The sequence below is a fragment of the Strix aluco genome, chromosome 8 (genome assembly GCF_031877795.1).
Source record: "Strix aluco isolate bStrAlu1 chromosome 8, bStrAlu1.hap1, whole genome shotgun sequence".
Lineage (NCBI taxonomy): Eukaryota > Metazoa > Chordata > Aves > Strigiformes > Strigidae > Strix > Strix aluco.
The window spans coordinates 27,104,047-27,121,675 of NC_133938.1; the positions used below are offsets into that span (position 1 = coordinate 27,104,047).

The 17,629-nt window shown below is 36.3% G+C and overlaps 2 protein-coding genes across 2 annotated transcripts in view; one reads left to right on the plus strand and one right to left on the minus strand.

Annotated features, from left to right (window-relative positions):
* The window catches only part of CDC73 (cell division cycle 73), a 112,000-nt gene that overhangs the window by 36,622 nt on the left and 57,749 nt on the right, over window positions 1-17,629 (minus strand). The window lies entirely within an intron of this gene.
* LOC141926629 (beta-1,3-galactosyltransferase 2) lies at window positions 6,292-14,695 on the plus strand. Its single transcript, XM_074832760.1, has 2 exons — window positions 6,292-6,958; window positions 11,823-14,695. Exon 2 carries the CDS (start codon window positions 11,959-11,961, stop codon window positions 13,222-13,224), a length of 1,266 nt encoding a protein of 421 aa, XP_074688861.1. The 5' UTR covers window positions 6,292-6,958; window positions 11,823-11,958; the 3' UTR covers window positions 13,225-14,695.

Here is a 17,629-nt window from a genome sequence, read left to right on the forward strand (position 1 = left end):
AATGATTCTTAATATTATGTCTTGAGATGGACCAGATGCAAGAGTGCTGTCTGATTTCTCCTTCTGTTAGAAGTCACTAAGTTACAGAAAATAAAAAACCCTGGAATTTAAGTTTGAAATATAGTTTAGGGTAGCAGAAAAGAATTCTCTACTTCTGAACCAATATTCTCTGTCAATTAACATAATACAAACTGAGCTCTAAGGATTTCGTCTAAATCAAGTATATGAGGACCAGGAGTCCTGGTAACTCTGACTTTACATTAGTAATTTATGTGAAAATAATCCTCAGGCTCAAAAAATTAATCTAGAATCTTACACAGATTACAGAAGGAGTTATGAACACAGTTATTCACACAAAAAGCATGATTTCCACAGCACAGTTTTCTCTTCCTTGGACACTACTAAAGGGATGCTATCATTTAAGTTTACTATGAATTTCAAATGTACAAAGAGAAAGTCTGCTGGACAGACTGGCAACTAGGGGTACACAAAGTCATTTTGTACAGTGACTTGATTTCTTTGTTCATCAGAATCAAATACAAATGAACATTTACTTCCAAAGGATTTTTGCCACAAATCAGAATGAATTTTGAAATAACCAGAAATTAGTTCAATGATATTAAACACACTACATAATAGATGTCAGCACATATTAAAATCAGTTTTTCAATAACATACACTGACTGGAAACTACTTCAAGTTGACAGACTCATTAACATGGAACAACATTAGGAAAAAAAGATACATTAAACTGGCTGGCCAAGCTGAAGTAGTTCTATCAAACTAGGTGGTGTGCAGGTTGTTTGGAGCAATTTTATAGTTCCCCCAACATGTCAAAGAAAGAGCAGCAAAAAACTACTCTCAAAAGGGGACTTATTCTCTTTTTTATGATCCAGATTTTCTGTTGGATATGAAAAAATATTACTTAAATTTATTACAAGGAGAACCTCTCGGACCATTGGAGAATGGATTTTTCCACAGATTTTGTTTTTCCTAGTGTTATCATCTGTGCTTGAAGAAAGGCTTCAGGCATTTAAGACATTTGCTAAATCTTTGTTATTTCTGCATGTCCCACAGAATTAGCTGTAAATGAGAATACCTACAGGATGGAGCTGTAGGAATTAATGTACTAAAGCTACTGAGGAAATGTGACAGATGGAAAGAGTCAATACAGGTCTCAACCTCAAGGCACATGAAATTCTGACAGGTCTGAAAGTCCAGCTCTTCAATTTCACATTATTTAATATTAACTTAACATCTACATCACCAATTTCAATTTCAAAACCAGGAATTTTTGAGGCTGACAAAATGCCTCCATATTCATGTACAAACCATATATATTGGGGAAAAAAAAGTAGTGAGCAGATGAACAATTGGAGCTGCAAATCTCTTAATCAGCCTCATCCCCCCCCCCAAAAAAATATCTACATAGCTCATCCAGCTGTCCTAGGAAGAGTGCTGGCCAGGAACTCTACATCCTAGTGATGAATCTGATGGGCCAAGGCTCTTCAAATCATTGGGAAAGAAGTGCTGGATGCCTCAAGAGCCTGAAGATAGCCTAAGGAAAAAGGGTCTTTCTGTGCCTGTTGCAGGAAGGAATTGGGCAGAGACAAGGGGCTGGATAAGTGGTAATAGCTAGAACAATGCATTATGCTCCTTAGGCATAAGAGCTAGTGGCCTATTAACTCCCATAGGATGCCATCTTCCTGCTTTAAGAGATTTGATACGTAGTATCAGTTCTTCCCCAAAGTCTTGCTTTCTGTAAGAATTTAAGCTTCTGTTTCAAATTCTCACGCTGGGGGTGTGAGGGTAGGTGTTAGGGGTATGTCAGAAGGTAAGGAGAAAAACAGAAGTCTATTTTCCATAGTTGTTCTTTAAACCGCCTGCAAATGTTTGGTACTTCTGCTGGTTGGCCTTCTCTCCCCTGCTGTGCTGAATCAAAGCTTCATAAGTCCCTGCTCTCCTCAGAATGCAAAAGTAACACTTGTGACAGGCAGAAAATATTACTGCTGGCACTGGATTTCAGTTCATCAGGGGAGAACCACACAGCCAAAAATACTGCACAACACAAATGAAATTATGTTGTCCATCCCTTGGAAAAAAAAAAAAAAAATCTGCATTTAGCACTTGAGATCAGCAATAACTGGATGCAAAGCCTGGGGGAAGACATGAAAGATCAGAATACAGAAAAGAAAGAAGATGTGATAAAGCTAACAACACATTATGTTGGAAAGAAACGTGTCTGGACAGTAGACCAATAGGCAAAATTTGCATAACACATAAAACCAGAACAGAAATAGACTGAAACCATTTTGTATTCTGGCTTTTCAAGTGAATTTTGAAGCACTCCAAATCTGTGCTCCTCACAGGAAGCTGTGACAGGAGAATGGATTGAATTCCAGTTGGATACCTAGAACATTAGTTTACTTCATAAAAAACCACAAGCTTTAGAATTATGAAATATCCTCCTGCAACGTTTCCTAAGGCAGATGGAGTAAGAAGCACCCTCCTGACTTGAAAAGATCAGTGGTCTTTTCTCTCTCACAACTTTAAGTGAGAGGATGTACTTATATTCCTTATTGAATGACATAATTATCAACTACTAATTGGCAAACAAAAATATGCATGTTTCAGAATAACTGGAAACCTTTTCTTGTTCTACCACCATTTCTGATTGATCTATATCGCTGCATTTCTGTTTTAAACTTAAGACATCCAAAGATTAATGAAATTACTAAATTTATGACTTGGGTGTTATTAGAATACAGTGCAAAATCATGACCATTTATAAAAAAATATAGCAAGTGAAAGCTGGGTTTCTCAACTAGCTAAGCAATGGTGAAAATCTGCTAAGGAAAATAAGGCAGGCAATACTGACACTTGTGGTCATTTCTAGATTGCTATTTTTCATTCAGTTACAAACATGCTAGTTAAGAATCATGTTGGGATCACAAAGTAGACAAGTAAATTACAAATATTCAACAACCCTCTCCACTCTAAATGACTTATGGAAGTAGTATGCCTTTTGAAGCACTGAACAGAATGGCCACTGGCCATATACATAACAATTCTTAACACACTTAATTAAAACTAAGCATTATGACATTCTGTATTAACACATTTCCAGAAGTTTAAAAGCAAAAATAACCAACCTTGAAAATGCTGCCATTAATCATTTTGAACTGTCACTTGAAAGGTTTTCAACACATTACAGCTGAAATAATACATTTTACTACAATAAAATGGAATAATCTTTGTATTCATGGAGTATCCAGAAAGCACGGTCCATATGGGACCATTCAGTTGACAGGTCAGCTATGGTGTACGTATAGTTTAACTTCCGTGGGACTCCTGGCCACCAGACCACACAGTACACACCTGACTTGCAACCACTCTCAACTGATTTGAGAAACTTCTGTTAATGGTGTCAATAGAGAACTTTATTTAACAGCTCAACCTTAGTGTCTGACTTACTTTAAAACCAGTTAGACAGGATTCTGCTGATACCCTCTAAAAATGACATGTAGGAATTTTAAGTTTCTCGAAGAAAATATTCCAAACTTACACACCTCTGTTCTGCACGAGTTCATTTTGCATAGTTCACAGCTGTCACATGCCCAGGTTATTCTAAGCACAATCTTTTCTGACTCCTTGCATCTGCTTCTAGCTTTGCAGAACTCACTGAACAGTCAAGCTTTCACTGGCCACAGCATCTCTGTAGTGTTCCTTACACACACACTGCACATCTTCACATCAGAGTAACTCCTTCATAGTCTTAATAGATGGCAGCATTTCAAACACTAACATGGCAACTTCTAATTTAAGATGTAGCCATAGTAATATTACAGACCATACTACTCCTTGGATCAAGAACAAGCAGTCCACTGACCCTTCACAGTGAGATTTAGCTGAAATAAAGCTCATTGCTATCTCCAGCCCAGTAAGATTACTGAAACCTTCAGGTCATATTTCCAGTACAATGCAAGCTCTGTCCTCCAGAAGTACCCAGAAACATACAGTATCATTTAGAAGTAGTAAAAAATAAAGTGCTATAAAAGTAATTTCTTCCTCAAACTTTGACTCTCTAAGGCTACATCAGTCACACCCAGATAGAAAGTAGCAGAAAAATCCTTTTCCTTACTTTTCTGTGAGGTGAGCAAAGACCTGCTCTTCCTTTAAAACCAAAGAATGAGTGAACAAAAGAAACTGTTCATTAAGATTTATTAATTCAATATTCAATTTGTTCACAAGGCAAGACGACAAATATTACACATACCAACAGGCAACAGCTCTGCCTGAACTTTACAAGCTATGCACAAGTGATACGGTCATATAATTAAAAGCCAAAGGTGATGTCTGTTCCCCTCTGAGTTTTCTTTAAAGCAGGTTATATTTAGAATAAAATGGCCCTTGGGATTTTTGTACCTTTAATATTTACCAATGAACATTTACAGAAACAAACAGCTCTGGCCACCCAAATATATAAACCCACTACACGTAACTACCAAACCTTCAGAGATACACTTCAGGTATAGTGAAGCAGTAGTAAATAAAGTGGAAACACTATGGATTTTAATAACCGTTCTGTTGGGATTTAGGTTTGCTTCCCGAATACAGTGTTATGTGTCTTCTCTGAAAATTCAAAAATCAGAGGCAGATTTACATGCTGGTATTCGAAAAAACATTACTTGCTTCTATGTAAATCAACATGGGCAAATTAACTGGATGAATATCTCACTTGATTTCCTACTCATAGCCCAGAATGCAGCAAATTGACAATGCTCTTAGTCAAACTCTCACATATTTGTATACATACAGCAACAGATTATATAAAGTTCTGTATATTATTTAGGGTTATATTAGCTTTGTGTGTTTAAGTGGAAAATTCAGTAGACTGAGCACACACACAACCTTTCAAAGCACTGATTCTCGACTATTCATAAACGTCCCAGAATATTAAGTGGTGCTGGACATAGGTCTCTCCTCTCTTGCTCCACTGCTCTGTTGACAGCCCCCCCCCCGCATTTTTTAAACACAAAATTTCTTAGAGTGGAAGAGATACAAGTCTTTACTGGTAAGCACCAGTTATATTTATAATTAATATTTAGGGAATACAGTCATGCTCTTAAAATGTCCTCAAATAGGATTTGTGAAAATTGTCATTAGGATAGGAAATGCATACATTAAAAACAAAACTAGACTAACAGAGAAACTTAGTGTACATAGGCAATTTAGTTAGGAGGATGTTTCTAGTAAATTATCAGAATATGCATCTAGAATAGTAAAACACACTGACTGCCTGGGGAAGCCTCATTTGCCAGTAAAGGACGTACCTACCTGGAGTCCTACTGATCAGTGATACCATATGATAAAGCAATTATATTGTCTTTATTCTTTGGCTAAAAGCAAACAAAAAAACCCACCAAAAAAACCTGAACAACAACAACAAAAACCCCACCAACCAAAAACCACCAAACCACTAAAGAGCTAGTCATTAACTTTTCAAAATAGAGTGGACAAACACAGTGACTAATAAATACTTGGGTAAGTATGCTGGTAGCTTTCTATTTTCTGAGCTATCTATTGTGATATTTTATTTATAACATATCATAAATATAATAAGATGGTTCAGCATAGAAGAGCCAGTCATTGAAAGGACAAAAATGAAAGGAACATAAGTTTTATTAGGACCAGAAAGACAAATTCTATAATATAGGTGTATCTATAACAGACAAAAGACATTTTAGATGCATCAATAATTGAAATCAAGTGCTCCCGATTCTGCAATACCAGACTTCAACCTCTACCGAGGAAGAAAGCCATTAACAGCATAAAGGCAGCTTAACAGCATGTGCTTATACATTAGCATCGTCCAGCTTAATTGACTAACCTAAGATTACAAAAAGCAGCTTTTATAGAGTAAGCATGTGTAAAGCAGGTATGAGCAAAGAAATAAATTCTTATTTTTTCTTTGGAGTGAAGGCACAAAAGATTTATACTTGAAGAGAGCCAAATGGGTTAAATAAAGCTTTGGTATTTAAATGCTTATAATTCCTTTGCGCTGCAGAACAGCTTTTGCAATACGGGAATAGAACGTCTAGCATGAAAAATCCCCTAAGGAATCACAAGTTACAGCATCAAGGAAAAGTGAAAACAGTTTGAAAAAACCCTCAATCATGCATTTAATAATCATACAATTTTTATACTATTCACCTATCATTGTGCTTGAACTGAGTATGTATCATTTATCTAATAGGAGCAAGAGCCTGTACAGCTTTCTGGCTGCCTTTCGATTTAGTCAAAATGAATGCAAACAATCACGTGGGATTCAGCCAAGCAATGACGTTAAATTCTGCTCTGTCAGAAGACAGCATCTGTCAAAGCCCACATTTAAACTGCTGCCTGCCTGTGCAGCAGCTGAAGAACTACGGAATGGATTTTATAGACCAGAATCCTCAGTTATATCAGCTCAAAACCATTTCTATTACTGCCTAGCAACAATGAAGGAAGGAATAGAGGGAAATCCTATTACTGAAGGCAACTGAACCACTACACACTAGCACTCCCTGCTAACATTACCATTAGAAATATGGATACTGAGGAGAAGAGAACACAGCACTGCATTGTCCGACAAGGGAAACACCAGATGTAAAAGCTCCAATACATCGGCCGTGAACGCCAGACACCCCCGATCAGAACAGAAACGAGAACTACTGTCCTTTTGTTTGAAGGATGAACAAAAAGCCCCAAGACAAGGACAACACTTATAAGCAAGGAAGGTAACACAGCAACGAGCAGACAGATGGACAGATTGGATACTGTGAAAAGCAATCGCAGGAAGCAGACTGTTGGGGGATGTGCGCATGTTCGATAGCATCTTTTTTGCTGAAGTGATGGCGTGCCAAAACTATTTTCTGTGGGTATAATCCTCGCACCATCAATGGCCTGACCAAGGAAGGTATGTCAAATCCTTGTGTGTGATATTCATTTGATTGTCTGTTACCTTTTCAGCCATTACAGATAATGATCGTTGCTAATTTGCAGAGCCCTGAGATACCATGTCTCTGAACAGGGAGAAAGAATTCTACCAGGTTTCCCTCTCCCACAGCACAATGTCACTACCTTACACTTACTAAATCCATTGCTTATAGCCTGCACAAGGTTGGTGTGGTTAGAGAGGAGGGATTAAAGGGATAATGTAGCTACTGTAATGATTGCTTTTAACTACGAAATTAAAACTCAAACCTCTTCACAATACAGAAAAAACAGTTAGAAATCCTCTCAAACTAGGTCAGAATTAATCCTTATCTGAAGTAATCTTAAAGCACTGGTAAAATGTCCATATGACATGACACACTGAGAGCACTGAACCATCAAAACAGACCACACAGTCAAATTATATTATCTTAAAAGTACCTTCAGATCTTTTTACACTTGCTTTTTTTCCTCTGAAACACAAGCAAAATGTCATCAAGCTAGTATCAGCCAAGCATAAAGTGGGAGCGTGCAGAAGATTGGACATGATTTAAACCATCAGCAGTGCAATCAGGCACCACATTTTACAAGTACTATCAGGCTCCCCTGACATCCCAAAAGGAAACCTTCAAACACTATACACTCTCAAAATGGTGAGCACGTAACTTATCTCATGCCAACATTACAATTTCTGTTTAATATGAAAACACTGACTGTTTGACTTGGATTGGAAAATGAGATTCCATCTAATTGCCATTCATTTCTATTTATTGTTGAAATTTAAATACTTCGTCACTAGTGGCAAACAAACAAGATGAATATTTGCAATACAAATTTAAGACCTAAATCTATAGCAATTTAATACACCACAGAAAGAAAGTGCTTATCTGCAAAATCTACCAATGAGCTAAAATCATTAAATGTCAATATAAATGTGCTTTCTTTGCCCAAGGCAATGCTAACGTGCAATAATACAATTGCAACTGGAAAGACTGCACATACCTAAGGATGCAGCATACAACAGTCACTGGTTTCAGATCACTCTTAAGACATTCAGAAGATGAAGACACTTTCCAGAACTTTTTAAAAAAAATAACCTACCCGTAGGCAATACTCCTGGAGAAGCATGCAGAGCTAGTGGTGCTACTTTCGTATCTGACATTTAAAAACCTGCATATCAAATCTCATCCCAAGTACTGTTTTGTGCAAAAGATTAATGCAGTTTGTAAGTGAACTCGAGCACATTATGTGAGGCCTAATACTCAACTGCTGCTGCTGTTTATCAGAATACCGACTCAGGCTGCCTTTTGAACTCTTCCCTCTAATTAAAAAGTTTGCCCACACAGCTAATCAAAATATGAAAATCCAGGACGTGTGAATAGGAAGTCAAATGCTTCAATCTGCAAAGCTATAATTATAGAGTAGAACTGAAAGTACAAGGAACCGAAACACCAGCAGAGCACAGACCACAAATAAAAATTCAAGAAGCATTCACAGTTTATGTATCTGGCATTTCATAATGCATCGGTGACTGCACAATCAAGTGCCAAAAATGAAGTAGAACTATTATAAATCGTATCTTCAAAATGCAGAGCTACCTGCAACAACACATTTTCAGAGGACAAGGTGATTGTATAGAGACCTTTTGCTATACTTAGGTTTTCTTATCTACTGCCAATGGTTGGTGCCTGCTCATAAGCTTTCTGTGAAATGAAATTTTAAATATTTGGGCAAAAGCAGTAATGCTCTAACCCTAATTAAAGTGAAAGAAGATAATAGTTTTATGATACTATTTAATGGTGTTTTTAATATATGCTGACAGTTGTTTACATTAGTTTTAAACAATGCATCTTAGCATGTAGTATTTTTTCAAGGGTGCAATAGCTATTGCTGTTATTTCAAATGCTTAATACTCACTGCATATTTTGAAATGTTTTACACTTGCATTACAAAGAAAATGAGACAAAGTTATTTGCTCTTTTCAGTCAATAGTTTTATGAAGCTGAGAATTACATGTGGGTCCTTCCCTTATCCATACAATTCCTTTTTAAAGGGCAGAGACTGAAGGTTTTCTAGGAAACTCCCACCTTGAAAAAAATCAAGGAAATATGTAAGTGGGAAATTACTCTCTTTAAATTTCTTATGCTTGTAGTTCTGTCCCTCACTGTAAAACTTATTTTAATGTGCACAATGTGAGCATGCAGCTAAAAAAAGAAAAAAAGGTTCCAGCGATTACAGCTGCCTTTTCTGGGACACTTTCTCCGTGCATCACAGAAAGACAGAACCTGAAAACAATTGCCAGTTTACACAAAATTTTACATAACTTAAGATTCTCACTTTTCACCTATGAAAATAGGTGCACAACAGAACACTACTTCAATTAAAAATTAAACACAGAACAGTAGTGCAGTGCAGATCTGGTGAAGTATTAGCAGCCAATGACTGCAATTTTAGAAGTGGAACAATTCAGTGTGACAAAATTAATCTGAATTCTAGCTACTACTCTAAAGTTGTGAAATTCTGGTTTTGACTTTCTTCCTAAACTGCGTACGTATGCAATGGAACGATAATTAATGAAATACTCCCACTGTTGCCCTCCAAACTGCTATCAAACGATTAATTTCCCTGAGATCTAGGGTACCCTTTGAAGTGACATTTATGTTTGCTTATGCAGAGATATTCTTCCCAAATAGCTGAGTGTTCATTTAAAACTCACTGCACACTGCCTAGGAAGTAAAAATTATTAGTTTTGAGGGCAGGCTTTTATTTTCTAAGCGTGCAAAACTAGGTGCAAGTGGTCAGATAAATGTAAGTCTTCTACATTTAGGTCTTATTTTCTTTTATAGAAGGATAATGTCTGAGTTAAAGCAGCATAAGAAGAATAGTGTGGAATTTCAGGTTAATTCTCAAGGTACATACTTTAGACGCACATGTTTAACAAGCTGTAGACTGGAAAATAATTTTTAGAAAGATAGCTTAGTCTGTGGTAAAATGGCATTAGTCCCAAGCAGTTTAAAGGAATAAAAGTAAAAAAACCAAATACTTTCAGTGAGCCTTAAAAAAAAAATTCATGAATGCTGTGTAACAGGACAATGACAGGGAAGAGCTTAATAGATCTCTAGGCAAATATTTTGCTATTTCAAAAAGTGAATTAAGGAGCAGTGTCTCCTTTTCATATAGGTTTACATTGTCACGAAGCACAGTTAAAATCCCCACTTACTTGCTCCTCCTAGCGGAGGTTGGGAAGAGAGAGCATTCCGACTCAGTGCAATACTACCTCCCCCTTGCTTCCAAACATTGTGAATGAGGCATCTTCTGCATACACGTTATTTTGTTTATATATAACCTGACATACAGTAATTAAAATAAACCTTAGTTATATGTCTCTCCCTACCCTTTTGAAATACAAATTTTCCCTTACATGAACCAGGCAGATTGAATGTTAAGTCACATGCATACAATTTAATAATATATTACTCAACTGCCATCTCATCTTAAATTACTTCCTTACTATGTAAAATCCTGTAATTTCCCATATAACATGTCACTTAGCTTTTAAATGCAGAAATTAATCCAAATATTGGTTTTAGAAGATAGCAAAGCAATTAATAAATTACACATTTATATTAGAAATAGTATTTTCTATGGAGTCTTGTTCAACTGTCATTCTTTTTCCTATACAAAACCCTAGGGCCCAGAAATAAATTAAAGCAAATTGAAAATCACAAACGAATTGCTACTGTGCACTGAAAGGTTCATTTACGAGATGATGTGATCAGCTTTTAATATGCAGCATCATGAAGCTGCCATATTGACTCTGCTCTTGAATATGAAAAAAATTTAAAAGAAAATGAAGCACAGACTACTCTGGCACTTTTTCCTACAGTTACAGCTGCTGGTAACAATACCTGAAGTTTCGCTATGAAGTATAGTAGTTACATATACATTTATAGAGAAAAAAACCCACCCAAACTCATGTTCATCAGATAGTTTGCCAGAAACTTCGTGTTGTGCAATTTTACTTCCAGTTAATATGAACATTTACCCAAGATCTCTGCCTACTAAAAATCACTGGCTTAATTTTAATTCATATGAGCCTGGCAAAACAGCCAAGTAGTGTTCCATTCAATATTTCCCTTCATTGTGGAGTAGAAGGTTAAAGGAGCCTGAAAGGTGACCGAAAATGTTATCCTGTGTTACTATCTGAGGGCTGTGCAGTGAGGTTACTGGACCCTGAAAATTAATTTTGACAGGTGCATCTTCTCATTGACTTTCTGAACACAGTCGGGGCCAGTGGAAACACGCCAAGCAGTGTACTGTGACTAACACAACTCTGCCATAATCAACCTTGCGCCGTCTGTCCCACCACCAATACATGACCATTTTACAAAAAGGGGTTTTAAACTGTGAGCCATACTAGCCTCTGCATGTCAAATCAATTTTAATTAATGCCAATAAACCTTCCATCTGGTATCAAGGCCTGTTCATTCAGTCCTTCTCAAACACTGTATAAGGATTTCACAGTCAGTATACGTGAACCTACTTCACACTTTTTCTGCTAACATGACCAATTTTTTTTTTTTTTCCTTTTTACCTTTGGTACCCAGGATGTTTATCAAAACTTCTACCATAAAAAAAAAAATAAAAAAGCTAACAATCAAGTCAACTTTAACCATAAAACAAGGTTGGCTTTTAGTATAGATCAAACCTTGTTTATATTAACATGGGTAAGTTTTTCAAAAAAATTGAACTCTAATTTTGTGTTAATATCTAGGTTTTTATTGCAACTTTTATAATGAGTGTGTAGAATTAAAGATTTCTGATTTTCTTTTTTTAAATCTTTGCAGAGTGAGCCATTTGCAGACAATTACTCAACATGAACAAAAGAAAATGAATACCAAAGAATAGCAGTGGATTCAAAACCGATCGGAAGAGCATTTTGCTTGTCCTTTGTCTCATATCCCATCATTGGATTTTTACAACATGCTTCAGTGGAGAAGACGACACTGCTGCTTTGCAAAGATGACCTGGAATACCAAAAGGTCTCTGTTTCGTACCCATCTCATTGGTCTCATCTCTCTTGTATTTCTTTTTGCTATGTTTCTGTTCTTTAATCATCATGACTGGCTGCCAGGCAGGGCTGGATTCAAAGAAAATCCCATGGCTTACACTATACGAGGATTTAGATCTACAAAAAGTGAGACAAACCACAGCTCTCTAAGGAACGTGTGGAAAGACACCGTACCTCAGACGCTCAGGCCTCAAACAGTCACCAACTCCAACAACACAGATCTGTCACCACAAGGAGTAACCGGTTTGGAAAATACCCTCAGTGCCAATGGAAGTATTTATGAGAAAGGCACTGGGCATCCGACTTCATATCATTTCAAATATATCATCAACGAGCCTGAGAAGTGCCAGGAGAAGACCCCTTTTCTAATATTGCTCATAGCTGCAGAGCCAGGCCAGGTGGAAGCTAGACAAGCTATTCGACAAACTTGGGGTAACGAAAGCCTGACACCTGGCATCCAAATTGTTCGTATTTTTTTGCTGGGGTTAAGCATCAAGATAAATGGGTACCTCCAGCGTACCATACTAGAGGAAAGCAGACAGTACCATGACATCATTCAACAAGAATACTTAGACACCTACTATAATTTAACCATTAAAACTCTGATGGGAATGAACTGGGTTGCATCTTACTGTCCACATGTTCCATATGTTATGAAAACTGACAGTGATATGTTTGTCAATACTGAATATTTAATACATAAGCTTTTGAAACCAGAACTTCCTCCAAGGCACAAGTATTTCACAGGTTATTTAATGAGAGGTTATGCACCTAATAGGAACAAGGATAGCAAGTGGTATATGCCACCTGATTTGTATCCAAGTGAACGTTATCCTGTATTCTGCTCTGGAACTGGTTATGTTTTTTCTGGAGATTTAGCAGAAAAAATCTTCAAAGTCTCCTTAAGCATCAGACGTTTACATTTAGAGGACGTATATGTGGGGATCTGTCTTGCCAAGCTGCGAATTGACCCTGTGCCCCCACCCAACGAGTTTGTCTTCAATCACTGGCGAGTTTCTTACTCCAGCTGTAAATATAGCCACCTAATTACCTCCCATCAGTTCCAACCTAGTGAACTGATCAAATACTGGAACCACTTACAACAAAATAAGCACAATGCCTGTGCCAATGCAGCGAAAGAAAAAGCAGGCAGGTATCGCCATCGTAAACTGCACTAGAAGGACAATGCTCCCTCTTGTCAAATGTATTCCATGTGCAATTTGTAAATACCGCTGAACGCATGTACAGTGAAAATGGATGAGCTTAATGGGACAGCCTTTAGTTGATCCCCATTACATAGTGGAGTCTGAAAATTATTTTTTTAAGTTAAAAAAAGTATAGCTCTTGATAACACTAATATTATGAAACTATAACCAAAAGGTTTTCCCAGCAAATTTGAGGAAAAAAGATGATGGTATATAAGGATTTTTGTGTTAATGTGCAGTAATAAGCATGCACACTTTGGTGGTACAATTGCTGATTTATGTGCCAATAAAATATAATTGAGCATATTTTTCACACTAAAATTTTATTTTAAAAAAATGCATTCATAGCTCTAGTTCTCTTCAGTGTAATGATTTCTTGTTATCTAGAATTGCTATAAAATGAAAAATTAAAAACTACAGAAATGCACAAAGGGTAGTTCAGTTTCACCTTCAAATACCACATTAAAATTATTATATGCTTCTTTAATGTACAATACATGTCACAATGTCACATTTACAATTTAGTAAGACACTACCAATGAACTCTAAAACACTAAGTACTCCCTTAAAGTACGTACTGTTTGAGGAAGGTTGCTTATTTTGGTTAGGAAGGAGGGATAAATGAAATCAAAGTTCAGAAGATTGACACTTTGTACATCACCTTCAGAAATGCAAGTGGTGTTCTAGATTCAACTGTAGATTCAACTAGATTCTCCTCAAAGAGCTGACTAAAAGTTACTTAATTCTCTAGAAGTCTAGAGCTCCTAAAATCTGGTGCCAAGTAACACTCATCTTGGCATCTTCATGCAAATTCATTTAATCTGCTATTAATTTCCTTACATTATTTCAAGGTAACTCAAAGGCTGATCGGAAATGCAAAACAGAACTTCAAGTCTTTCATCATAGTCTCGAACATGTTCCATTTTGTGGAAAGAGGGAGAAAACAAACCACATCATTGTTGATTTTGCTCTTTCCTTCCTACTAAAAAAAGAAGGATCAGTCAAGTGAAAATAGTTCTGTTAAAGAAAATAAAGCCACACACCTTACTTTATAGGTGGGCAAGACTAGGTCATAAGATTGTGGAGTTCCACTTCACAATATGGGCAGGAACAAAATCTAAGCAATTTTAAAAATTAAAGCCACAACACTTACCACTGAAAATAAATTGTGAGAAGTAGGTTAGAGCTATTCACGGGTTTCCAGTTTTCTAACAAACAGAACTTTTAAAGCTTATCTTCCAACAGAGTTACAGCAGAGTTGTATCAGAATCAAGTTATTACTGTTTGTCACAGTGCCAGGGTAAGCAGTACCCACCTCTGATTTCGCAGCAAACGATGGAACTGTGATTAGATTGGCATTTGACTGGGACTTTTTAATTGGATAAAATACAAATATTTGATGTACTTTTATTATTATTTAATAAAATGGATTATATTTATGGTCTTCAGACTTCACTTTTTATGGGAAAGCTGCTCAGGAAGAAAATTTCTAGCTTTAACACTACTTGACTTTTCCAGGGTTCCCTAGTTCTTAAAGCCTAATTTTCATACCATGCACAATACACAGATCAGAGCAGGTTTTTTATCTTTGTAGCAAGAAGACAAATATTATTGAGCACTCTCAGCAGCTGTAAAGCTGTGTATGCAGGAACTTATACACATGAACAGACTGTATTGCACTGTACTAGACCTCTGAAGAAATTCTAGGAGCTCTTATCAAAGATGGGTATGCAAATTTACTCATCACCATTTTTTCGTGATCCTCCACTAAATTTTGTCATCTGCTGTATTTGAGGTATGAGAATTATACATTATGTATTTCCAAGATACCTCAAGTTGTAGAAATATCCCTTTCTGGGGAAAGTAAACATGTGAAAATAATAACACTCTGTATAAGAGATTTCTCTAACTAGATTGAAAGTGCATCCACTTAGTTTATGTGATGACTATTGGTGTTCATGTGACACAGAGATGCAAGTTGTGTTCAAAGAAGTCTTTGGGAGTGTTCTTTCAGCACCCATTTGTAGTTTTCTTCACACTCAACCTGACTGCTTCCTTCCAGCTAACACAGACCACAGTTAATATCCCAGCTGAAAGCCACCTGGCTTAAGTTAATTATTACACAAGCTTTACACAATAGCACAAGTTTTAGACAACCAGAGTGAGCGTGGAAAGCCAGCGACTACTCAGAGGTATTTGGTTCTGGAAGATGTACAATCCCGTAAGTGGCCTCTCCCTGAGTAATGTTGGCTAAGAACACAATCCATCCTCTTGGAGGGGACTTCCACACTGTTCCCTGCCTTTAGCACTTTCAAGCTTGACTGTAATATATTCTACTTGGATTTTACCAGCTCTGGCTAGTTCAAAATGTCTGGGTATAGTCCAAGAGGTTAATAACTAAACCTTAAATAGTTTGGCACTTGAATCAAAGTTTGACAGCCAAACCACCTCTTGGGTATTCCACTTTGGAGCTCACGCATGATGCTGGTTTGTCCAAGCTTGGCAGAATTATGGTATAATGCCTACGATTTCAGTATATCAAACTTCTTGGTAGTCAAAATACTAGTGAGGAGTATAAGATGTTAAATAAAAAGCCATTTTTAATGAGCTTTAAAGGGTCCAACACAATTTTTAAAAATTTCTATTAATGTTTGGGTGTAAGTTGAAACTACTCTATAAAAATATTTGAATCATTACCAAGACAGCCAAAGGCTACTAACATCGTTTGTATCCAAGTACTGTTTTCTTCCACAGTTCGTTACAAAGCTTTCAAAAGCAGGAGGGACAGCTTGTATGATGAAATATGCAATTATGGAATCAAAGATCTACATTCCATTCTCTGAATGTTTTTACTGTTTTCTAGCTTGTATTTAAGCTATTTGCTCACTCTACTCGAATATAAAAACAGTTTGTGTTAAAAATAGTGCAATAATTATTTATATCATTATAATCTTTGATAAGTTCTCTCACTTTCCTCATAAAGCAAGACAAAAAACTGCATTTTCATTAGCAATGTGATACAAGCTTGTATCTAAAAGTCTAACATGTCTGCAATGCAGTAAAAAAAAAAAGGATATAACTAGTTTACTCATTATACAAACTTCTATACCTCAATATTTGCTTTAAATGTTTCTACTTCTCTGTGTGTCTGCATCAGGTTGAAAACAAATACAAGACATCATAATGACTTAAAATTTACTATAAGAAAACAATGCATTGTCATCAGTACCATCATTATGGCAAAGAAAAATCTTGAAAAGTGAAGAACGGTAACAAAAATCAGAAATTGGAATTCCATAATTTTTCCCTATTTATTTAACTTTTAACTAAATGAAGATTTACACATTAATAACAGATGACCAAAATGAAGTCCCACAAAAAATTGTTATTAACCAACAACAGAACTGTTCCTTTCACATCTCCAAATAAAACAGTGATGTGGATTGTTTGCAGATCACACAGCAATAGAATTGAGCATAGAGAATGTACAACTACAGGTTTTGGTGTAATACAATTGATCCTATCACCAGACAGATTTTTCATGGGTAAAGTTCACAACCTATTCTAGTCTGAAATAAATTACAGGTAAAGGTAATTCCAAGCTCCAGTGGTTGGTCTGAGTCAAAATTCAGTGTCCATTAAGATTTTCACTTAAATGTTATACATTAGTTTTATGTCTTGTAAATTTAAAATTTGTATGATGGCAGTGATCTAGAAGGGGTGAGACAGACTGGCTTTCAGGTTAACCTTACTAGACAGTAATTTAAAATTTGCTCTTCTTTGCAATGCAGTAATATAAAGTGTGTCAGTCCATATTTACAAAATATTTTCAGAATATATTAACACGTCAAGACTTGCATTAACTGCCTCAAAATGCAGGCTAAATCAGGCACTGAAGGGGAGGGAAGCACCTAGAAGCCATTACTTTAGACTGCCTCTATATCTCTACTAACTTTCCTGATATGTTAATACAATCCCCAATCATACTTCAATCTAAAATACCTACATAATCCCACAGTGCAAGAAAATCTTATCTCTTGAATGAATACTCATTGCAATGTGTGAAAACTTTCTAGGAGGATATGAAAGGGAGAGGGAAGATGTTAATATAGAAGCTACTACTTCTTACATTTGTGCTATTAGCAAGAACAGGCTTGTAACCAGTTTGCAAAAGCATCAATAGTTAACATTTTTCTAATTTTAAAACCCATTTCTCAATCCCTATTTTATGCTGTCAAATAACACAAATAAACATTGGACAATCACTTAATTACACTACGATAACTGCACCTATCAAATTTTAAGAGCTTTATTGTCCTTTTCATTTCAGCTTATTCTTCCAAAACAGCACATGATTCCAGTGGCACACAGTCTCACC

What these genes read in the sequence shown, in the direction of transcription:
- LOC141926629 (XM_074832760.1), top strand. Translation starts at nt 11,959, where the DNA reads ATGCTTCAGTGGAGAAGACGACACTGCTGCTTTGCAAAGATGACCTGG.